The following is a 25,749-nucleotide window of genomic DNA, read 5'->3' on the forward strand; positions in this document are numbered from 1 at the left end:
TTAAAACAATTATTCATGTTAGTTCACGGTGCATTAACTAATGTTAACAGTGACAACGTTTGATTTTAAAAATGTATTAGTAAATGCTGAAATTAACATGAACTAACATTAATAAATGCTGTATTAGTATTGTTCATCGTTAGTTCATTTTAGGTAGTAATGCATTCAGTAAGGGATAATTTACACGCAGCCGGTTGTTATCGCAGAAATAAGCCCCGACAGTGTGATCAGGACCCGATGCGAAGCAGAGGATCTTGTATCACACTGAAGGGGTTTATTTTGCGATAACAGCCAGCTGCTTGTACATTATCCCGCTTATTACACGGCTACTTGCCACATGAGAAAAAAACTGGATGTGAAATGTGATTTTGAAATATTTGATTAGCTCATTTTTACCGAATGCAGACCTTCCATGAGGAAAAGCCGTTTACTTTTGGTTTTAAGGTAAGAAACGACGTTCAGATGTCACAAACAGGCAAATTGGTTTAATCATTTGTAAATATAGTGTCATATATGTTATTAAAAGACATATTTATATTTAATTTTTTTTTAAAAACTGTCAAAATGATTTGCTGCATCCGGGTTACCGTGTGTTATTAGTTTTAAGAGGTTGTTATCTGGGAATAACGTCGCGACTGGTCAATGTCACGGAACAGAATGACAGAACCCAATCGCAGACGGGAGGACAACAGAAATGTTTTATTTCTTAAAACACAAACGCATAAAACAAAATCCCACGAGGGGGAAAACAGGCAAGGCTTCAAAAATACAAAATAAACACTTCTCACGTGGGGGAATAAACTTAGCAAACAATAAACTAAAGGTTCATGCAAAGCGGGAACAACGTCATGTTGACTACATGAACCGAACGACATGAATTCACAACAAACCGGCAACAGACAGAACAAAGGGGCATTATATGAAGGAAAACTAACGAAGGATAATTACATACGGGAGGTGACGGGCAGGTGACTGGGATTAACACTCAAGGTAAAATACGGAAGACAGGAGGCGGGGCTGAGAGACAAGACAGGATGACACGCGGCGAAAGTGACAACAAAGCCACGTGTCTCCACACAAAACGCAACATAAACCCGCAAGACGTGGTTCTGTCACGACTCCGTCCAATGAGCATGAGAACTCGTAACAGGAAGGACAGAGTCCTGACAGCCAATCACAGTCAAGCATTCCAACGAGCCGTGTAATAACTAACTGTTAATAAATAGCACCCTGTTGTAAAGTGTTACAGTGTTCTTTAAAGAGCCTCATTTTCTAATTTACTCTAAAGATAATTTAATGCATTTATTGTCTTTGCAAACGGTTGAAATGACAGCAGTGGTGGTCTGTAAGTGAATGGAAACCGCACGGAGTAGACCACTGGGAGAAACAGAGTACAGCAGGCGTAAATGAGAATCTTCTGTTGAATGTGTGTTTATTGCGTGTCTGCAGGGAGCCGCTCTGATCCGTATGCTGGCTCATGTCATGGGACAGCCGCTGTTCCAGAGAGGACTCAATGTAAGTCAGTTTCTCTCTTCTTGCTCTGCTTTTTTCCTTTCTCTTTATGGTCACACAGATGCTTTCACACTGCAGAAAGTTTTCTCCTACCTTAGGAAGGATTGTTACCTTATGAATATGCTTATAAGGCTCTGTGTATGAATTATACATTATAATAATTGTACCTTTTAAAAGGATTGTGGTGTTATATGTACAAAACTTTTTAATTTAGTTTCTTGCTTAAAGTTTTTTTCAAAAGCACTGTCCTCATTTAACTCTCTTAACTCTCATTTAATGTCGAGTTTACCTTTTATGATTTTGGCCACAATATTGCCATTCGAGACAAAATCGTCAATGTTCGATTGCATAGTGTATAGAAAATACTGGGTTCACATTTACGATTGCATCATGATGTACAAAATGTAAAAAATGAAACTGAAATTCAACTAACAGATTTATTGCCAGAATATTAACAATTTAAAACATTTGGTATTTTGTTAAAGATTGAACAAAATTCCAGGTTTGACTGAAACATCTCTATGTAAATGAATAAAAAACGAATAGATTTGTCACTGATAAAAAATTAACAGGAAAATTAAAATGAAAGAAATTAAAGAAGCTGAAACTCTCAGAGAGAACTTTTTAAAGCAGTAAAAGCACAAAAGTAGTTCAGCCAATATAGATTAAACAGACGTCGTGTAATACAACAAGCGCCATAGCTCTACCATACGTATCATACATTTTTGATATTGTGATGTGTGATACATCGATATATCTTTGCACCTTTAGTTGACAGATCCACTTGGATTTTATGGTACAATCTGACAATTAACAATCATAAACGACCATAAAAATGATGTAGCCGGCTTTACAACCTCAACGCTTAAAACACGATGATCTCAACAAGTGTTAAATTCACAAGCATTCTCAGATTCTTGTCACATGAGGTTTTGCTACGAGCATTTGGATAATTATACTTGCTTCTCAGTTTACGTGCATTTCTTATCCTTGGAGCTGTAACAGCTTGTTACCGTGTTAAGGGCTGCCATCACGCTTGAGCTGAAAGCAGAACAGTCATACAATTAATTCAATTTTCATTTTGGAGATACATTTCATATCTATAATGATCACAATCACAAGCATTTCTCTAGTAACCTGCTGCTTACGCTGATGGTTTTGTCAGGCTGTTATAAAAGCAGCTTTGTCTGTGTGGTTTCTCTCATCTGTTGAGACTGTCATCGTTCGGCACAAACAGACTCCCCGCATAGTCGTGAGTCATCATCATTGCGCTCTGATGCATTGATTCAGGATGATTTGGTAGTGACGTTGCATGAACGTTGCAACAACTAATTCCATTAACCTAGCTGATGCGGTGATGATTAAATAGAGTATTCTTTTTATTTGTTTGTTGAAGTTACACATCATTCTTTTGGCATGTAAGTTCACACAACCTTGTAGTTGTTAGAGGATTAAGAGATGCCTGCTGTGAATACAACTTTTTCACCCTCAACAGACAGATGAACTGCTTTTTATGGTTGAGATGCTGTTGGTTTTCTGGGTTATTTTTTTGAGGGAAAAGGGTCGATGTTGCTATTAGTGGCTGATGATGCCACAATCAGGTCACGTTGTCTGTAAGCTAACATTGTTTTAAGCTTTGTGCAGTATCTCCTACACTAAACTGATACTAGCGACAGTATCACAAACACAAAAGTTATGATTAAAGAAAAACTGAAGTGTTGTAGACCACCATTAGGGGCGATTTACATTTCGCGTCTAAAACCGTGCGGAAAATGCGAGCCGCCTTTCTCCTTTTTTTCAAAGCGCCCAGGAGTTTGCGCTTTCCTGGCGTCTGTCGTTGCTAAGCAACCATGGGCCACGCTAGCTGTTGAGACGAGGAGGTACAAACCAAAGATATATGGATTATAGACCATTTTATCGGACGCGCGCGTTAATATGAATTAATATGAATTAATATTATTATTTTACTGTATAATAACTGTATTAAAGAAACGATTTGTTGAATTTTGTTGCGTGTTCATTTTATTAAATAAACAATTTGTTGAATGGGTCCTGTAGTTTTGATGCATTTAAAGAAACCGTACGGTACATTGACATCTAGCAGTTGATCTTGGTATCGCAGTCTAGGTTCAAAATATTGGAGAGAAAAGTTTAGCCAAGTAACTGTTCTTCTCGGTTTCTTTTGTTTGCTATCAGAAATAATCTACAGGCACTCTATTGTTTGTGAATGTTTACCGGAAGTTAACTGCAGCCCACGAACGCGCGCATGCGCAGGAACGTTTGTTTATGTTGTCACTTTGAAACCGTCTATATGCGCTGAAAATACCTTACAATAACTCTGCTACTAGATTTATTTATGCTGTGATCATCTGTTTGTCCATCTTTACCGAGCTTGTCTATATTAGTTGGTTGGTTCTTATCACATGACCTGCGGTGCGCGCGCGGCATTCTGAAAAGTTGAAATATTTTCGTCTCGATTCGGCGCCTACGGTTGCAGCGCGTCTACATTTAAAAACTGAATTGCATTGCTCCCTATTTGAGCGTGGTTGCAGCGTGTCTACACTTAAAAAAACAAATTGTGCAAAAGACGCAAAATGTGAACGGCCTCTTTGCCATCTATCTTCTGTACGTGCAAACAAACACAGGCATTTGTATAACAGTGAGGTTTAGAAGCTGTTCTCAGTCCATCTTATTTCTGCACAATGCATTGCTTTAAACCCCATTTTCAAATATTTCATGTAATAAGAATATTTAGGAAATATGAAATGGCTGACTTATAAAAAGGGTACAGGGCAAGTGTCCTTTAAAACTGTGGCATTTGAAAGGGATTTGAAACTGCAGGATGCTTCTTTCATTGATTCAATTGTCCAAAGTCCTGTTTGTCAGTGCTCATGAGAGCCCAGCAGGTATTGCGGGCCCATAATTTCTTCTAACATGAAATGGCCAGATTGCCCTCCATTCAATTTCCGACTGAAAGACAGGAAGAGTTTGTGCAAGATCCAATTTTTTCATCTATATCTTCCTCTCCATCTTCTGATCTCCCAGCAGGCTCCTCCGGCAGCTCTCTTTCTCCTCTCATCAACACTGTGTTTAGCTGCTTCTGTCTCGCTTCTTCTGTCTTGCTGTGATTGATGGGAAAAAAAGAGCAACACCTCACCAAACAATCCACCTCCATTGCCTCAAAATTGCTCTCATATGCAGGAAAATTGTCCACACATTTCCCCATCGCTTCCGAGGGAACTCATTTAGGATGATGAATAATGAATTATTTATGATCTGCTTTGGATGTTGTGATGAAGATGTTTGCCGAAAAATCGCGTTTTAGCTCTGAGGTACTTGCGTAGCGAAAGCGATCAATCTTTCGGTTCCTTTCGTAAGCCGTTTAGATGTGCAGCATCAAGAACTGAATACAAATGGGGTTATTGTATCTGTTGTTTTATACTCTGCGTCTGGTTCCGTCCTTCTTCAAAATGAACCGATTGCAAGATAAAAGTTTATTAAAACTATACTTACACTTTTAATAAAGGTATCAATACCAGAAAAAGTTTATGGTAATAAAATGGACTATTTTCGACCGATACTTGTTTATGCTGTGTGGTATTTGTTATAATACTGTGTTTGCTTAGCACCTTAGATTAGAAAGTCAAACTCTTTTGGGATCTGTAACTATCGGCAGTGACGTTTTTGCCAATTTATATCATTTAAAAATGAAGTATTTTGTAAAAGTTCCCAGCTCAGAGAGGCTTGTGAGTTTTACGACATATGTTTATTATGTCCCTCTCTATTTGGTTTCTTCAGTTTTGTGCTGGAAGCTTCACGAAACTTGATTTGTTAAAGCCTTAATACTTTTTTTTGTTAAAATGGCAAGTTTCACATTGGCCAACCATAAAGTGTTTTAAAATAATTGTGTTTTGAATGACAGTGATGATTTGAGTATAGCTTGAGGGTTTGGTAATATAATATTCCCCATGCTCCATCTTTTACTTGAAGAACTTAGTTCTTATATTAGATTCTCAGAGTTGTTTAATTTCCCTTTCGTTTATTCTCCAACGTAAATTCAAAGTTTTTATACTTCCTTATATTTAATGTGTTTTAAGAGAAGTGCAAATTATCTTGCCAACTTTGGCACCTGTCTGACTAATAGTAGATTTCTTTCTATTCGTTCCCTCTTGTTGCGGCAGTGAGCAGAACACATCAGTGTCAAAATGACGGCCCAATCAGAGACAAGATTGGAACACATGGTCACCGAGCTTCAGCGCTATGGCTCATTTCAATGGTTTGACAGATCCAGCAATGATGTGGTTCTGCTTCGGTCCCAAATCTTAGATTCTCTGGAAACTCAGCAGTGCAGATAAAAGAAACTGAGATTGGCTCATGCTTTCATTCTCCTCATTCAGTTTGCTCAGACCTCTCAGAATGATGCCTGTCTTTTCTGAAAGTCGCGTCCATGTTCGAGTTACAATTTACAATGCAAAGCAGTTGTGGCTGGTACTTTTTTGTTTATTTTTTTGGGAGTGGGTTGTAGCGTTGGGTCAAAAAGTAACGATCCCAACAATTGGGTTGGAAATGAACCTGCGAGGTTGCTTCAACCCCAAATTGTTGGGTCGAACAACTGGGTTCGTCCCATTTTGACCAAACGCTGGGTTGAAAATAATCCTGCATTTTTAGCCATTTGATAGGTTATATTATATCACATATATAATCAGTCCTTGCAGTGGCGATCCGTGACTCCTCTTCAGGGTAAGCATAATGCGAATCTCGATAAATATGAGCCCGTCATGTGTGTGGCGCGTCATGTCAAAATACGTGTTCGGCGTGTCACGTGAACCTATGTGCATCGCGCATCATGTCAAAACACATGCCTGCTGCAGACACGTCGAACTGGTTTATGATAAAAGAGACGCTCTTGTTCACAAGATACTCGCAGGACACTTGCTTGACACTTAACTCTGATTACACGTGACACGAAGCGAGTAACTAGCAAACGCGAGCGTCTCTTTTATTTTGACATGATGCGCGATGCACATAGGTTCATGTGACGCGCCGAACAAGTATTTGGACGACGCGCCTCACACGTGACGCGCTGAACCCAGCTTCCCCTGAAGAGGAGGCACCGATCGTCCTTGTAACAAAACCATCAGTCCGTTTTTAAAGCAACCAACCTCCAAATAAAATGTATAAAACTTGAGCTGATAATGTGAATTTATTATAAGCAGTGCTGGAAATAGCATGGAAGGACATTTTTTTTGCATGAATGCTTTTCTATGCAGAAAAGATGCAGAAATTGGAACTTTATGCGTTTCGAGGCCGCTCTATCCCCACTTGAAATTCACACTGTTGTACATCCTGTATAAACAGCATCATGTTATGAAACGTTCCTGCGTTGTTGCATTGCGTTGCTCACATCCAGTGTCAACACAGTCACTGGTTGTAATGGGTTGTTTTGGCATCTCGACTCCTCTTAACTTTTATTTATATATCGCTTTTTTACTATTTTCATTGTTACAAAGCAGCTGTGCATGAAAACATGTTAACTATAAGCAATACATTAAATGTATAAAATAGAAAAGGTATCAAGAGCAAAGAGTAGATACACTCTCATTCACACAAGACACACAAAATGTTCAGTGCACACACACTCACATGAGGACACGCACACACACGCTCACACCGAACATCACATACACGCACAAGCACACACTAACGCACACCAAAACTCACATACATACACACGGGGACACACAGGCTTCTGTTTCCCCACTTACATCACTTCTAGAGACCGTGTAAAACTCGTCCTCGATCACTTGACTGCTTTTGTAAATGCTCCAAATGATACAAATTCAGCTTTGGCTTTACAAAAAAAAAAGAATGTAAATCCTAAACACTGCGCCCCATGGACAAGTAGATGAGAGCCAGAAAGCAGAAATCAAAGGTCACCTGATTGCCAAAGGTTTGACCAATCATCTCTGACGCAAAGGATAAAATCGACGATTTTAGTTTTTTTATTATTTTGAAAACATGTACTATTTACTCTATGTTGAATTTTTCCTGCGCCTTAAGATAATCAAGGAAACATCTTTGTTTCTGTAGTCTCAGCCGGATCACTGTGGTCTGTGTTGGATTTATTCAGCAGGGGCTCATGACTCCAGCAACAGAGAGAGCATTACAGTTCACGGGTTTATCGCTTGCAGTCACTCGACTTATCAAGGAATCTTATGCTGGGGGGAAAAGACGTTGCCTCCAGATATTTTTATCAGATGAAAGATAGATGTGCACTCAAGAATATATCAGACTCCTCCGTAACGTCGGCCACCACCTCTATCACGGAGACTAAAGGGCAGAACCGAGTCACTGATTGTTTGTTTGAGAGGCGACGTCTTTTATCAGTGAACTTGGGTGATGGAGCTTCAATAGCACACAAGATTACAGAACACCCACAATTATTTTTTGTGGGGGGGGGGGGTTGCGTTCAAAGTGCGTTAAAATAAAACGTTTTCCTTTTGCAAAGTGAGGTTTTGTTTCATGTTGTTAGTTTGACCGAACGTCTTTAATTCCGAAAGAAACTCTAGGAAAGTCCTGTAGATGTGTTTGTGCAGTGTCTTTCTCACGCTGTGACACGCCGATGCAGCATCGAGTCGAACAACACAATTAGCCTCTAATTGGCCTCCTTATGGTCCTCCTTGAACTGACAGCCAATCACACCCAAACAGCTGGTACTCATTTGCATATATTAGACTTTGAGTTGTGAGGATTAGCAGTGTTATTGTTGGAATGCATTTGGCCACCTGCGTTCACTGTTTAATTAAATGATTTTTTTGCTGCTTTTGTTGATCTGCGTCTCCGTTCACAGGATTACTTGATGACGTACATGTACGGGAACGCAGCGAGAGACGACTTGTGGAACACATTCTCTGAGGTAAGATACACACATTCACGTCTTGTTGTGCACCCTAGCTTCTGCATGTAAAACCGCTCTCCATGGACTCTTTTTATGGCGTCATAACTGGGGTCAGTGAGCTCTGAGTGACGAGTAAAATTGTGTTTCCCGACTTCATACATTCATTTCAGATTCATACACTGTGCATAATTGCTTATAGACATCAACTTATGCTGAGTGAAACCACCTACTCACGTCAACACAAGGTTTTGAAGAACGAGCCGGAGGGAGATTAAGAATCCGGGTTTCCATTGCTGAAGATTTACTGTATAATTTGCTCTTGAAAGATGATGTTTTTCTACTGGACTTGTGAAGTTTAGGGCCCGGTTGCATAAAGCACCTTAAGTTTTTCCCTTAAGTATGACACTTAAGGTGCTTTATGCAACCGGCCCTAGATACTGGTTTAGAAGTTTGATCACATTTCATTTACAAATCTGCCGAACGTGCTGATTCTGGCAATTTGATGCACTTTAAATATCACATGAGGTTTCCTTATAAGTGGTTAGTGAAGTGTCACGTAATTGCAGATAAATTGATGAGTGTCTGCGGTAAAACCAGCAGTGTTGGTCTGTCACATAAGTACAACTCGAGAACAATTCTAAGAGTGATTACTTTTTTGTGCAACTAGCTGAAACCTCCCCAGTTTCGACAACATACTGCCGTCTCCAGGAAAACTAACCCTGTGGATTTTGAAATAATGTTATTTGTTAAATGAAATTGTATGGGCGCTTCCCACAAAACCTTGATTTGAAGATGTCAGACGCGATTTTCTTCGCTCGCATCAGCACATTTTCTTTTTATTAATTAAAAACAAGGTATGACATGTTTAAAAGAATTCATTAATTTTTTTTATTTTACTGACATTTTAACAAAAAATGTTATGAAAAGGGCCTTGTAAATCCTCATTACACACTCATTACAATGACTTTCTTACTTAGTCTTTTTTTCTTGTTTTCCAGTAAAAATGTCTACAAATTCTTGAATCAAGATGCATTTTCTTGATGAGCAAAATGACCTAAGAAAATAAGTCTTGTTTTTAGTAAAAAATATATGAAATTTTGGTGAATTTATGCTTAAAACAAGTAAAAAAATCTGCCAATGGGGTAAGAAAAATAATCTTGAATTAAGGTTTACCTTTTTCTTTGTTTCTTTAGATTATTTTTCTTACCCCATTGGCAGATTTTTTTTGCTTAAAACAACAGTTTAAACCGATTCCAAATTCCTCTGGAAAACCGCAGACTTGGCAAAACTAGTTCACGTACCAACTCGCACCGTTCCCCACCGTTGCTTCTAATGAATTCACTCACTTAAAAGATGTATCATCCTGATGAAAGATGTGAGAAGTTATCAATTTTCACTTGTACATTTCTGTATAATTTCCTGAAGTAACAACGATTAGATATTTGCTAATCATACTGTACGAACCTGGTCAAATATACTGTAAATATTTATGAAGCCCAGGCAGACTTTTTTCCAAGCTATCTTAGAGCGAGTTTCCCAGTTACATCGGAGAGGAGATGTTTCACATGCTCGATTGGTCTGGGCAAACTGATGTCTGCAGAATGTAAGAGAGCCTGACAGAGCACTTTGCACTGCCCCACACCAACCGTCCAATCCCACGGGTCTCCACACTCACTGATTCCAGTACTGAGGCAGAAATACTGTAGAGCTCCAGCAGTCTATAACATTTTTATGCCAAAACCACCCATCAGTGTGTTTAAATATGGCTCAAATTATATCAAAAGCTGTCCCAGAACTGTCTCGGCACTGCCTGGATTGGCTGTTAAAGTGATAGTTCATCCAAAAGTAAAAATTCTGTCATCATTCACTCACCCTTATGTAATTTCATACCTGTATAAATGACTTTGTTCCGATGAACACAAAGAAAGATATTTGCAAGAATGTTAGTAATTTTCAGTTCCGGGACATCATTGACTACCATAGTAGGAAAAAACAAATGCTAGTCAAAGGTGCCCCAGAACTGTTTATTTTCTAAAATTCTTTAAAATATCCTCTTTTTAGTGATGCTTTGAAAAAGCATAACTATTGTTATTCGAACATACATACTTCTTATAATTATTCTTGTTCCGCCAAAAGTCTGGCACGCTACTTGTCCCGCAGCTTTTGACGTAGACCCATGAATGAATACATCACATCGATGGGCCTATTCGGGAATGGTGTGCTATGACTTTTATAAGCGATCGGGTGGGGGGGGGGGTGCGATAGGGGGGCGAAAAAACCACCTGAAAAATCCCATTGACTTAACATTGCGCCCAACTTTGAGGGATTTGACTCACACAACCAATCAGTGTCACAGGATCATCTTGAAGCTATTAAGCCACGCCCATAGCAACCATTTACAGCAACCTAGCAACCGATCCCATGGACTCCCATTATAAAAGGTTCAGGTGGATATCTTTGCAACACAGTGTCATAGAGACAAGGGGGTGGGCTCGTTTTACTCAGGCAACCAATCAGTGTCCCAGGATCATCATGAAGCTTCGATGCCACGCCCATAGCAACAAAACATGTCAGCCTAGCAACCGTTTAGCAATACCTATATCTCTGCATCAGAACATCGTGTAGAGACGGGGGTTGGTTCTTTACACTCATAGCTTAGAGCATCATCAATTGGCAGATGCTAAGCCACGCCCATAGCAACCAAACAGGTTAGCCTAGCAACCATTTAGCAAAACCTATATCTCTGCATATGAACTTCGTAGAGACACGGGGGGTGGTTCGATTCACTCATAGGTTAGAGTATTATCAATTGCAGATGCCATGCCACGCCCATAGCAACCAAACAGGTTAGCCTAGCAACCATTTAGCAACGCCTATATCTCTGCATCAGAACATCATAGAGACACGGGGTTGGTTTGTTTCACTCATAGGTTAGAGTATTATCAAGTGCAGATGCCAAGCCACGCCCATTGCAACCAAACATATTAGCCTAGCAACAGTTTAGCAATATGTATATCTCTGCATCAGAACATCGTAGAGACATGGGGATTGGTTAGATTAATTCGTGGCTTAATGTGTTATCACTCTAGTGCCCTGTTCCGCGGTTTGCCACAAAGCATCACTCACGTTTTCTTCAGAAAATGTACCTATCTAGTTTACCACTACTATGGTAGTGGATAATGTCCCAAAATTTTCTTCCAAATATCTTTCTCTGTGTTCATCAGTACAGAGAAATTTATACAGGTTTGAAACAACCTGAGGGTAAGTAAATGATGACAGAATTTTCGTTTTTGGGTGAACTGTCCCTTTAACTAGAGCTGGATAAAAAAATCTATTTTTATAGATTCTAAAAAGCCACGGATCCATATTTTTCCATATTTATTTCTGCATACTGTACTACTGGGCCTGGTTAACATGAATCCCTGTATCCTAATACAGGTGGTGCCTGACATATCCCATAAATGTAATATACTGTTTAAGCCTAGAGCAATGAGCATGAAACAAGTGTCAAATTAAACTCATAACAGAGAAATAAAGAGCCAGAGCTGAAAAAGTAAAGAAAGGAGGTGGAGGGGTGTGATCATGACAATAATGTGAACCTTCAGTACAGAGTGCACTACCGAGTCAGGGGTGCTATCAGGTGAATAATGCTTTTCAAAGGTAGATGGAAGAAGCAGAACAGTAAAACTCCTTAGACGGGTCCCAATGCACCTATGCTTGGTGCACCCACGATGGAGGCTGCGACCCATTAACGTCATATGCCAAAATGATTGCTTCAACCAATCAATGAGAGGTATTGTTTGGAAATAGGGAGCCCGAGAAAAAAGTGTCGGTTGCTAATTCTCATAGTCTCTAAAAGTCTCTAGTTATGCTTATGTACGTATTTGAAACACAGAGGACATAGAGCATTAACCCTATGGGGTCTGAGGGGTCTTTTGGGGCCCTGGAAAAACGCAGTAAGAAGTGGCTAGCTTCAACACCTCCCAAATGAAAGTTGAGAAGCGTTTAGGCAGAAAACCTGGATTTGGACTGAGAAAAACCCTATCCGTATGGAAGAATACAGTGCACGGGGAGTAAACAGACAGAGCATGCAAATCCCCGACACGTTTGGCTGATGCCAGTGCCAAGAAAATTGCTTTCTTGAGAGACAATAGATTTCAAAAGGCGCTCTCCGAAGGCTCAGAAGGCTGCTTAGACGTGACTTCCAGCATCACGGAGAGCTCCACATAAGCTTTCTAGAGACTGGCTTTATTTACAGCAGCACTTTTAAAGAATAAGTAACAGCGTGTGAAATATGTTTTCTTTCGGAGCAAGGGTGAGTCAAAACGAGCCGTCTGTTTTAATTTTTTAAAATAGCAGGAACATTTTTAATCAGACTCCAATTCCACTCCTTTACAAGTCCCATATAGAGATTATATAAAACTAAAAATAGACGGTCTGTGTTGTTCTCAGATTTGCGGTTTAGGAGATCAGTGAAGTTTAATCGCTTTTCTATTCGGTGTAAGTTTTTAATAATTTAAATTCAGTTTCAATAATTTAGTTCAATATTATAATGAGTTCGATGTCTGATATGTCCGATGTCACAGGCCATGCAGAGGGAGGGGATGGACATCAACATCACTGAGGTCATGGACCGTTGGACCCTTCAGATGGGTTACCCTGTCGTCACCATCAGCAAGAATGACAGTCTTGACAACACTGTCACCATCTCCCAGGAGCACTTTGTGTATGATACAGATGCCAAGATCCGGAATCCCGAGCTGTTCAACAAAAGGTAGTCCACCAACATGACAAGTTATGATGTGAAGGGAGCACAGACATTTAATGTTGGAAAATCTTGAAGGAATTTCACCATGTAATAATGGCATCTAAATGGTGGGTGTGTGATGCTGAATCCAGCAAAAACCCAACAAAAACCCCACACAGTCAGCGATTTTACAGCCTCGAAAGACAAAGACAGTAGAGTTTCAGTACAGATGGAGGAAGAAATAGGATAAACCATTAAAAGCGAACCAATAAAAGATTGTATATTTGAAGAAATAATACAAATTTAGATGACAACCAAAACTAACTGTTATAGAGTAGTCAACCACCACATAACATATCATATTTTTTGGTTTATTGAAGGGATGTGAACAGATCTTTCCTTTTTTTTGCCTTTCCTAACCTTACTTGTTTTAACCTGCCAAATAAATGGTCAGGCTTGTGTAGAAAGCTGATTTTTTCTACTGTGGGACATGAAAGATCATTTGAAAAATTTCTCAGTGGTTTTGTGTCCATTTAATGGAAGTCAATGGGGTCAATGTTGTTTGGTTACAGACATTCTTCAAAATATCTTCTTTTGTGTTCTGCTGAAGAAAGAAAGTCGTTCAGGTTTAGAATGACACGAATGTGAGTAAATGATGGCAGAATTTTCATTTTGGGGGAAATTGTCCCTTCAAACAGTCAAGACCACCTAACCATCTTGGGTTGTTTTATGAGCAGATGCAGTATAGCTCATAACAAACCTGTACTAGAAATAAAATCTCTCAGTACATACACACAAAATAAAGCTGCTGTTAATGGAACATTTGTTTTTTTTTAGTTTACCATGCTAACCCTTCACTTCCACACCCTTGCCATTCAAAACGGCATCTGTCTCTGGCAGATAGATTAGTTTAATTCTCTTAGAGTGAAATAAATTATTTAACACCTAATTTGAGTAAAAAAAAATTCCGTTGGGCCGGACACTCGTAGTATTGCCTAAAATTGCGTGTTGAAGATATTTTGAAGAATGTTGTTAACTGGCCCCCATTCACTTGCATTGGTTTTGTGTCCATACAATCGAGAAGTTAATGGGGGCCAGTGAGGTTCGATTAGCAACCTTCTTCAAAATATCGTCGTTTGTGTTCTGCGGAAGAGAGAAAGTCACGAAGGTTTGAAACGACAAGAGGGTGAGTCATTTTTGGGTGAACTATCAGTTTTTTATGTGACAGGCAAAACCTCCCGATCAGCCCTTTTGATTTAAATAAAACGAAACACACAGGAAGAAATCTGTTGAAATGCCTGTTTCCATTGTTTATTTGTTCCTGGTAGACAATGTCACCTTCATCTCGAACCTGTCCTCCTACTCGTATGCGTGTCTGAGAGCTGTGGTGTTTTGCAGAGGCATTCGAAGCGGTGACGCTATAAGAAATAATAGCAAAGCTATGTAACCATTCGGGGATGTCTCCTGTTTCAACACCGCAGATTTTCAGCCTCGAACCAGGCAAACTGCAAGAATGCAAGGAGATTTGGCACCACTGGAAATGCTGTGTAACACCTCGCATAAGGCAGCTTGAGACAGCCTAGAAAAAATGTGCTGACAGAAACATTGGCAATGGCAAAAATGTGACTTTCAATCTACTGTTGGATGTTTCATGCACTCTGGTCGAAGGTCTGGTCCGTAGAGTACTTTCAGTCTAGCTGAAGAGGTCCAAAAGCATCCAGACAATAGGAAGACATTGGAGATACCACAGAAAATCTCATTTATTCCATTATTATTACTATTATTCATATATTTATACGCTGCGTATCATTGCAAAGTGCACAATTTTAATTGTTTTGATTTAGCATGTTAAACTTTCATTTGCTTGGGGCAACGTGTTCCTTGAAGGCGTTGGAGAGCGACCAAGATGATGTGAAGTGATGTTTATACTGAAGCACTGGAGATGCTCAACAACTTCATTACGCTTCATTTGAAATCATCAAAGTTTAACACAGTCAGTTTGCAGATCCGGCGTTTATCTTCACGAGCGAAATCCGCGTACGGTTCATTTCAACTGTCAACATTCACTTCATTAACAACTTAACACTCGTCGCAGGCTTCCATTTTGATTTTCACAGCACAGATTGGATGTTATAGTGCATATAAAAAAAACTGTGACAAATTGATTTTCTCATTGCTGGTTGTAATTTGGACATGCAGTTACCGCTGTTAAAGGGGATACTTGACCCAAAAATGAAAATTCTGTCATCATTTACTCACCTTCGAGTTGTTCCAAATCTGTATACATGTCTTTGTTCTGATGAACACAGAGAAAGATATTTAGAAGATTGCTTATAACCAAACAGATTTTGCCCCCGACATAGTAGGAAAAAATTTAACGGTAGTCAAAGTGCCCCAGAACTGTTTGCTGTCCAACAATCTTCAAAATCTCTTCTTTTGTGTTCAACAGAAAAAAAACGATAAAGTAATTTCTCATGCTAGGGGAGGACAGGATAAAAATGTGTAAAACTAAAAATATCAATTTTTCCAATCTCGCATATCACACCCAAACTAAAACTTTACATCTTAGTGCACATTCAACTTTTTCCTAAAACTCTGAGCCACGGGGCAAAGTTCCCGAGGGATGTAAATACAGACGCTTTTATAAATGAACATAAACGTAAGCCACCAAACTTTTTTCTCATTTTCTTTTGCGTTCTTCTCTTGTTCATTCCCACTGATAAACACAGATTTATGTAAATGTATCCGTGTGTGATTTTATCTCAACACACACGGATGTTTCTGTTATTACAAGACTTCATAAGCATCGTTAACATGCTCATATACCGCAGTATCTCTCTCTATAGGCTCCTTAAAAACGCATGGTTTTTACATTTTCCAGTAGGCTTCATAAGATTTAATGACATCTGTGATGTCTTTCACAATATGTTTTTGGAGACGTTCTTTTAACTTGCATCCAATCTGGAGATCTTAGCGTCTACTGATACACTACCGTTAGACATAATACAAGTTTTAAAATACGGTTAATAGCCTATTTTAAAATGGAGCAACATGCACATCCATCTGTTTCAATTATTATTAAAAGCAAGTTGCAAGCTGAACGTGACTTTTTGGCTTTGTCCATTCTTTCCATTTCAGCATGTAGTTCCTTAGCATGTGTTTTTGTCCAAAGAAACAAGCATTTTACCAAACAAAAGCTACAGTGTCTGTAGTGTTTTCAGCTGTTTCATGGACAATTTATCGGCCTTGGTAGATTGGGTTGCGATAGGAAGCACAATCCGCCACAGATGAATCTGAGAAAGTGAATGATCTGGAGCGTGATTCATCTTTCTTTGTGAAGAAACCACCAGACGCAACTTACTCATTGACCAGCACTGCATCGCATTACAGTAATCGATCTTGAAACGGTGAGAGTTTTCATATTTGAAGTCTCCTTTTTCCCTAATGTTATAAAACACGAACCTACATAAAGTGTCAGTTCTTTAAATGGACAGTGAAGCAGTGAAGGTTTGAGTCTGTTATTGTATCACGTTGATACGATAAGATAGTTCAGGCTGGCTGTATATACATACAGACCACGTCCACCTCATATCGGCTTGGCTGAAAGAGGTGGACATTCAGTGTGACAGCTGCCAGATGGGTTTTACCAGATGTAAACTCATACCTAGGCATAGTCATACACACAAACACAATGAAAGCACACATCAACTTGAGGTGTCTGCATAGAACATGACAGAAATCTGTGAGAAACCGTGTGATATGAAGGTGTGTGCGCGTGACAGCAACAGAGAAAGAAAACAGTTCTGGGAAGGGTGCATACGTCTGAGCTTTGACATTGGCGAAAGTCATATTACATGCTGTATTCGGGATGGATAAAATATCCTTTGAAAATTTCCCACGATCCTGTTAAGTTGTAGTTTTGGGTTTCAAGCTGAAACAGATCCGAGTAGAAACACACATTTGTTTCTTATTTTATTTTATTATTCTTTTTCATTTATCTCATTTATTACATTATTCCATTTACTATCATTTCCGTTATATATTTACTAACCTTTAAGTTTTTTGCATTTATTATCATATATTAATAATAATAAGTTTTATTTATAAAGCGCCTTTCCCAAGCTCAAGGTCGCTGTACAAAGGTAGTGGATAACATCAAGTCAGACACAGATACAAGTATCATACAGACAATCAGATTAGACGTAGGCATGAGTATAAACAAAAACAAGAACAAACACAGTTAACAAATACAAGAAATGAAACATAAAGGACTAGACTGAGGCGGAGGTTTTAAGCATTTTATTATTCACTTTTATTCTTTGTGTATTTGTTACATTTTGTCTTTATTTTAAATATTGTTTAATCTTCTGTTGGGTGCCGTCTTATCTTTTATGCTGATATGAGTCTCCAATGGTCTCCATCTCAAGGTTCCTAATAACGTCACGAGACAATGTTTTGATACCGTAATCTTGCATGGTTAATATTACCCATCGAATCTGTTTCTAGTCAGACGAAGTCGGACAGGGCTAGACTGAGCATCGAAGCACATCTGAGCTCATTCAATAAACCATCTTTCATTTCATTCAACATCACTTCGTCTCCTGCCTACTGTTCTTCCCTTCATCTTTGTATCTACCTGGTGGTTGATTTAAAGTATTAACTCACAACGGAGTTGATATTTTCAGATTGAATAAGTTCCTGACGGGGAGAGGTCTATTGAAACTGGATTTTAATTTCCAATAAACCATACAGTTTATGTTTCAGTTACTGCTGCACATGTGTATCTGTGTTAGTGACATTTAAACCCATGAGAGAAAGTATTTCATCTTTTTTTTGTGTTCGTGTCATTTCAGCTTCCAGTGGCAAATCCCCCTGACGCTCACAGTGGGAAACTCCAGTCACATATCAACAGAAAACACTATTTGGGTCTCTAATCGAACAGGTAAGATTTGTGCATTTTTTTAATGAAAAAGTTGAATCCCTAAAGAAATCAACAGCAATTTTGGCAAATGTGTGATCACACGGCGAGCTGATTACTCTCATTGTAACCTCTATTTTTAATACTTTGGTTGTCCCGTTCTCGTTCTTTTGGGATAATGTGTGGGAGAATTCCGGTTTGCTCTGCGTTACTCCGAACTGCAAGCTCTCATCATTGTTAAACCATTTATCAGCCTCCTTTTGCTAGTCACCTTCGCTGAAAACAGCTCTCATCAGGGCTACAATGCCGAGTGTGTTCAAGAGTGAACTGGAATCAATGACTCTTACAGCAAACAGAATGTCGTGCTCCATTTATAAGCATTCTCTCACAGGTCAGACTCTTGCAATCCAGCCACAGATGTTTGGAGAAAGCATGGATCACCATACAATTTATATCCATTGTGTCCGCTGAGAGCTCTAAGGCACTTACCGTAGCATTTGTTCGCCATGAAAAACCACAAGGTCTGGCTGTAACATTACAACATTATAAATTCTTCATGTATATTTTCACGCGTAGGATTGCTTTTGTGAAGAATTCTAAGTATGAACAATGGTATGAATGTAAGATTTTTTTTAAATGTCAGAAGCGTCGTTCAACATTTGTTTTTTAACCGTTTATTTACAGAGACGCACAGAGTCGGTCACATGGATGGAGAGACGTGGTTACTGGGTAACATCAATCAAACAGGATACTTCCGAGTGAATTATGACCTGCACAACTGGAGACTTCTCATTCAACAGCTCACGACCAACCCAACGGTACATTTGACGTTTATTAATCGAATCCTTTTTTTCATCGTTTTAACTATTTTGTTCTCCTAATCATAAGTTTTTGTTAATTTCCTGTATATATCGATTTATAAATATCTCCTCTGCAGATCATCTCCGTGGGCAACAGAGCGGGTCTGATAGATGATGTCTTTAATCTGGCAAGGTGGGTTCTGTTTGTTACGCTCCCTCTGTAAACGAGTGTAGCCATTCAGAGCCCCAAAACTATTGCCAGACTTTTAGGAGACAACTTCTGATGCATTAAGTGACGCCCCCGGCTTTATTATAGATGGTTTCATCAGACCAGGCCTGAAGTTAACTTCCAGTCTGTGTATGTTGATCGTATAATAAAACTATATTTAAGTTAATTTATATTAACATTCATATTAATATTTTACTGTATAATAATTGTATTTAATAAATAATTTGTTGAATAGGTCGTCTAACTTTGTTGCATTTAAGTTTAGCCAAGTAACGGTTCTTCTTCTGGTAACCCAAGATAATACTGGCTAGACATACTTTTAACTTGCTAGCTAAAGTAATTTACTTGTTATTTCTTTTCCTTGTTATTAGAAATAATCTGCAGGGACTCGATTCTTTGCGGATGTGTACCGGAAGTTAAGTTCTGGCTACAAAAGCGCGCATGCGCAGTAATGTTTGTTTATGTTGTTGCTTTGAAACCGTCTATTTTAACCGTCCTTTTATTGTTTATTTCCCAAAGCAACATTTCAGGGTTAGGCTTACCCTACCTTAGAAAGAACAAAATGAAAGACACTTGTAGTGCGAAGGCTTGCAAACAGTATTTTTTTAAATGCGATAATGGCCAGGTGGCTGTACTCATGCGAAGTTGCAACTCATTGTCTGTATACTGTAGTCTCATTACTAGTCTGTCAAATAGGGCAAAAAGCGAAGCCTAAAATGAGTCCTGACCTTGTTAAAAATATTATGAGAAATATGAATATATATGAGACTTCTGGCAGCATGCTTTTAAACCCGTCATGCACGAGATACGGTTATGTGTTTTTATTAATCTTAGTCTATGAAAAACAATATGTTAAACTTTTTACACATTATTTTCACTTTGATTGGATCTGAAGAGGTGACAGCGTGTAGGATGATATCATGATGTGTAAATGAAATCCATGGATAAGCCAGAAAATGGCTTTTTGATAACTGTCCACTGTAGTGACCGCTATGCACCTCTATGAAGGGTTAAGAATGTTATAATGGGAAAATTTGGGCATTGTTTATAATGCAATGACTACTTGTAAAAGGTTTTACTCTTTCAAATATTGAACAATTCAGGTGTATAAACCTTAGAGATTCACAAATAATTGGATTGAGAAAAAAAATCTGTTGAGTAGACCCTTGTATCATTTATTTGAAAAAAACTTGCATCTTAACATCTTAAGACAAACCTTAAGAGGCACCCATTTTCAGCCCAGGTTTAATAAGCGATTCATCACAATAGACAACGGAACAACAGAGCAGTCAGATGTACTTAACTTCAGACCTTGTCATCATTGATACACTGTCATTATTCTGTGGAATAAATCATTTGTTGAGGTGAGACCTGTGGCAACACTATCCTGCCTTTTCTCTGCTGGCGGATATTAAGAAAGCCGATCATTTACTTCCAAACCTCTTTCTGTTCCTTCATTGAACGTGTCCTGCAGAGCTTTATCATTAGCTGAAATGCCACACAGGTCTACCGCTTAATGTGAGAGGAGGGACAGAGAGGAAGATAGAGGAGGAGAAGGAGGATAGTGAATGAGATTGAGAGAACATTTTTAACAGATTGAGAGATAAGTCATTTCTAAAGCAGTACTGTGAGAGTTCAGGGTTAGATAGATTTGGGTGTTGTCTGCATAGAGGTAGTTTGCAGTATGGCAATTGATTTAGCTACTGTATGTTTCAACATTTGGCCTACGTTGTGTGACACTGCCACAGTAAGAGATGGGAAGTACTTGAGTAATTTTACTCAGGAACATTTTTCAAATATCCGTATATCATTTGAAAAAAATATGTCACTAAATTATAAAACAAATTTTATACAGCTTTCTCCAATATATTTTATAAATAATTTTTACTTGCCTTTTTACCTTCAACATTTAAGTACATTAAAAATCATTTTTTTACTCTGTAAAATTGTAATGTACTAAATGGACAAATATATATATTAAATTCATCTGTTTAATGTAAAATCAACATCTGTTTATCAAATGTAGTGGAGGAGACAGCATGATATATGCTTTATTGTAGCAAAGAAAGAAATCCTAAGTAAAAACACTGATAACATACAGATTTTGAAAAGACTAAAAAGTTTTCCCATCACTGGCCACAATAGATGTTGACCAGATTATTCGTACACCATGTCAAAATGTTGTATGAACATTGATTTCTTTTTAGTTATTTCTTTTTTCGTTCATTTAATTTATGTTGGCCCTGGAGGACTCGTATTATGAAGGCCATCCAACAGGATGTGGTGGTCAGCCATTTTGTTTTGAGGTGTTTGGTACGTTTGCAAAGCAAGGAGAAACGATAGCTTGTTGAAAAAGATCGATGTTGAAATGATCTTTGGACAGAGACGTTGTGTAATGGTTTGATGGAATAATGTTTACACGCTCTTTGTGGAATATGCTGTGAAGGTTTTGAGGACTCTCTCCCATGTAAAAACTTCTTTGGATTATGGGGCCTACACCATTGGGTGGACGCTTCGAAACAGTTAAGGTCTGATAACGTTTCTTTTTTATGAGCATTCACTTTATTTTATCCACTTTCATTCACATATGGCTTCAAACTTTTGTTGGGCTTGATGAACTTTTTTTGATATGGTCAATTTTATTTCAGTTATTAGGTTGCAAACTGTTGAGTTTAAAACGTTTTTGGTTGTGTAAATGTTTTGTGTTTGTGAATTCAAGTTATGTTGATGCATAACATTGTGATTATGCATATGCTTTTGGGCGTTGAATCTTTATTTAGGATGTTGGTTAAAGCAGATGGACAATGTGACAAACGGACTTTGTTAGTGTAAGAGAACTTTGGTGTGCTGAGCCTAAATATAGCACAGGTTACCAAATTGCCATTAGTCTCTAGTAGTACCATTTGGTGTTTAATACCCATGCAGACATGCTCAGTCATTGTGCTTAATAGAAGCCATCGGTGTTAAAGGGATAGTTCACCCAAAAATTCTGTCACCATTTACAGGGTGACCTCAAGTTGTTCCAAATCTGTATAAATTTCTTTGTTCTGATGAACACAAAGGAAGATATTTGGAAGAATGTTAGCAATTAAAACATCTGAACACGCAGGAAAGCTTGCTCTTTTTTTGTATGTTCCTTCGCTTGGGTGCGTTCGCGCTCTCGAGACCTGCCTCTCCTCAGAGACAGCTTTCTTCAGGCAGTTTTGCTTCAATCTAAATCAACGGACTCACGGCCCGCTCTGAACGCATCAGGACCCTTTGATACGCGCGCCAGCACGTGTCCCGAGAAACAAAGAAGCCAATGCAAGTATCTTAACTATTGCTAACCAGTTGCGAATAAGCTTTGCCCCTTTTAAATAAGGAGATTTGTCCTTGATGGTTCGTGCAGATGTGAATAGCTGATTTAATACTGCCTTTTTCTTTGCTTTATCTATTGCTTTCATTCTTTACTGCTTTTACGTTTTTATGTTTGTTTGTTAATGTTTGGTCTTTGTTAGTAGTTGGTTTTAGTTCCCCGTAGTGTAGATAAATAAACCGCATGTGTATCCACGCTCGAATTGTTTCTGTGTTTATTTATCACATATCAAGGTCACTTAAACTGCTTGATTTCATAAGATTTCTGAAGTGGTACTGTACTACAGTAAGAATATTGTTTTTCCAGGCCAGGGGAGTAATATTTCTTAGTTAATATACGACCTGCTGATCACTCGCTGGACGAGTACATTTTAGTTTGTCGCTGTTATTAGCTCTGCTGCATCAGGTTAAAGTGTATAAAATAATTAATGGTTAATCACAATTAGTTATACGTATGTTACTGTGGTTAAACTCATAGTTTCCCCGAAATACACGACAATGTAGACACGGGACTATCGCGCTCACAATGCGTTGTGACGTTCTCTGTCGTCCCGGTGTTGTGCCGAAAACACACTCCCCGCCAGATTCTGCACCCCCTTCAATAACACGCTGTCCGATTGGCTAATTCTAACCCCTCCCCACACCCAATCCTAATCCTAACCCCTCCCCTAACACCTAATCCTCACCCTAACCATTGTGGGGAGGGGGGGTGCATAATCTGGCAGGGAGTGTGTTTTCGGCACGACACCGGCGTGTCTACGGCTCAGCAAAGCTAATAGCAGAGCTACTGCGAGGGAATTTCGGTGCTAGCCATCAATTTATCCTTTACATAAATTTATCTCATGGATGCTTAGCATCGGCTGCCCGTGCGCTTTGGAAAAGAGAAGAAAACGGCACGACCGGTTGTTTCCCTGCCTTCTTTTAGACGTGACGGAAAAAGACGAATGTGAAATATGAATAAGTAAAATATAATGTTTGTATTTTGGGTGGTATAGCAGATCGGATTTATATGTTTAGCTAAAACTGGCTGGTGGAAAGCAAATGTGACGCGCTTCCCGAGCCGTTATCTCTTCATTCCCGGGACATCCGTGCCATCTGAAAGGGTGTTTTCTGCCTCGGGTCTAATTGTCAACAAGCTCCAGACTGTCACCACAACACGTAAACATGTTACTTTATTAAATAAAAACTCCAAGCTTTAGATTGAGGTAGGCCTGCTATTTTTATTTGATGAAAAAACTTGGAAATAAATTTTGCCGGTTCTTCTGTGTTTCGTTTTGTCATAATTTAATTATTTCAGTTTTTTTCTTGCCTGTTTGGCACGCCGTTACTTGTCCCGCATCTTTTGACGTAGACCCATGAATGAATACATCACATCGACGGGCCTATTCGGGAATGGTGTGCTATAAGCGATTGGTTGGGGGGGGTGCGATGGGGGCGAAAAACCACCCGAAAAATCCCATTGATTTAACATTGCGCCCAACTTTGAGGGATCGTAGCTCCGAGCGAGGATATCGTAGAAACATGAAAATAATACACGATTTGAAGGGGTTATCAGGCTCTGTAAGAACATCACTCACAATGGGGTGTAAGTTGTACCCCTGGGGTGTGAGAGCCTCCCAAAATTTCCCAATCACAGGAAGCATGCCCATATAAGGCGTAAAACGTCCCGTGTTGAATATCTTAGCAGTACAACCACTTAGAGACAAGGGCGTGGGCTCATTTGACTCCCACAACCAATCAATGTCACAGGATCATCTTGAAGCTATTAAGCCACGCCCATAGCAACCATTTACAGCAACCTAGCAACCGATCCCATTGACTCCCATTATAAAAGGTTCAGGTGGATATCTTTGCAACACAGTGTCATAGAGACAAGGGGGTGGGCTCGTTTTACTCAGGCAACCAATCAGTGTCCCAGGATCATCATGAAGCTTCGAAGCCATGCCCATAGCAGCAAAACATGTCAGCCTAGCAACCGTTTAGCAATACCTATATCTCTGCATCGGAACATCGTAGAGAGACGGGGGTTGGTTCTTTACACTCATAGCTTAGAGCATCATCAATTGGCATATGCTAAGCCACGCCCATAGCAACCAAACAGGTTAGCCTAGCATCCGTTTAGCAAAACCTATATCTATGCATAGGAACATCGTAGAGACATGGGAGTTGGTTTGTTTCACTTGTCACTTGAAGCATCATCAGTTGACAGATGCCAAGCCACGCCCATAGCAACCAAACACATTAGCCTAGCAACCATTTAACAAGACCTATATCTCTGTATCAGAACATCTTACAGTCATGGGGATTGGTTAGATTCATTAGTACTTAAAGTGTCATCACCCTAGTGCCGAGTTCCGCGGTTTGCCACGAAAGCATCACTCACAGTTTCTTTAGAAAATGTACTATCTAGTTTTAGTTTTTCTCCGTTTTCCAAAACGCCGCTGGTTCGTTAAAATGTGATGATAATATGTGAATGCAGGTGGTGTTGTTGATGTATTCGTTACGCTGCTGTTTGCATGTTTAAATAAATCAGTGAAAAAAATGTTTGTATTTTTAGCATGTCACAGACTGTAGCTGTGTCCAGGGGCGTGTCTAGAGCATTTTTAGTGGGGGCCATGCTGGGGAACTGCCTAACAAGAGGGTGGCCGCCAGTGACCAGAAAAGTTAAATAGTATACTACAGTACAAGTGCACTACGTATTGTAAGCTGCTATGGTTACCTCAATTGCTACTTATGCTTGATATGACCTTTAGATTACTTTTGAATTACTGTTTAAGTTACACTGACACTTATTATTTTTTAACTTGGAAAAAAAATAAGAAACAAATCAGAGCAATTAAAAAAACCCAGAAGCAGAAATTGTCAACCACTTTCTTTTAATAATTGTTTTGGCAATTACATTATACAGTAGTTTTATTCACAATATTTTTCTAATAATGTACAAAAGAAATAAAAAAATAAAGGAAATAAATCACCCAGCATAGTAAAATCTGATATTTTCATCTGTGATGTGAATTTTTCCGACTGTGAGATGTCTGAAAGTAAAAATATAGTCTTATAGCAATTAATTTAAATAATGAGTAATGTAAATAATTAGTTAAAGCTGGGAAGAGTGTGCAGTTTGTCAATTAAATCAACCTAGAAATACATAGTTGTTTCTACATATTAAGTTTGAATGAAAGTTAAATAACTATAAACCCTCTGAAATATGTAGACTAGTCATTCTTTCAAGGTTTTAGGAACTGCATTAGAATGATACGCTCATCATTAACACCTGTTTAGACAATACCC

At 38.8% G+C, this 25,749-nt stretch overlaps 1 protein-coding gene across 1 annotated transcript in view; it reads left to right on the top strand.

Annotated features, from left to right (window-relative positions):
- LOC130547662 (thyrotropin-releasing hormone-degrading ectoenzyme-like) overlaps nucleotides 1-25,749 on the top strand; it is a 125,769-nt gene that overhangs the window by 60,065 nt on the left and 39,955 nt on the right. Inside the window, exons 8-13 of the mRNA XM_057323801.1 lie at nucleotides 1,450-1,515; nucleotides 8,363-8,428; nucleotides 12,997-13,184; nucleotides 18,011-18,099; nucleotides 18,760-18,893; nucleotides 19,013-19,068. Coding sequence (XP_057179784.1) covers nucleotides 1,450-1,515; nucleotides 8,363-8,428; nucleotides 12,997-13,184; nucleotides 18,011-18,099; nucleotides 18,760-18,893; nucleotides 19,013-19,068 — 599 coding nt within the window. The remainder of the gene's footprint in view (nucleotides 1-1,449; nucleotides 1,516-8,362; nucleotides 8,429-12,996; nucleotides 13,185-18,010; nucleotides 18,100-18,759; nucleotides 18,894-19,012; nucleotides 19,069-25,749) is intronic.

Source organism: Triplophysa rosa, linkage group LG24, assembly GCF_024868665.1.
Source record: "Triplophysa rosa linkage group LG24, Trosa_1v2, whole genome shotgun sequence".
In the NCBI taxonomy this organism is placed as follows: Eukaryota; Metazoa; Chordata; class Actinopteri; order Cypriniformes; family Nemacheilidae; genus Triplophysa; species Triplophysa rosa.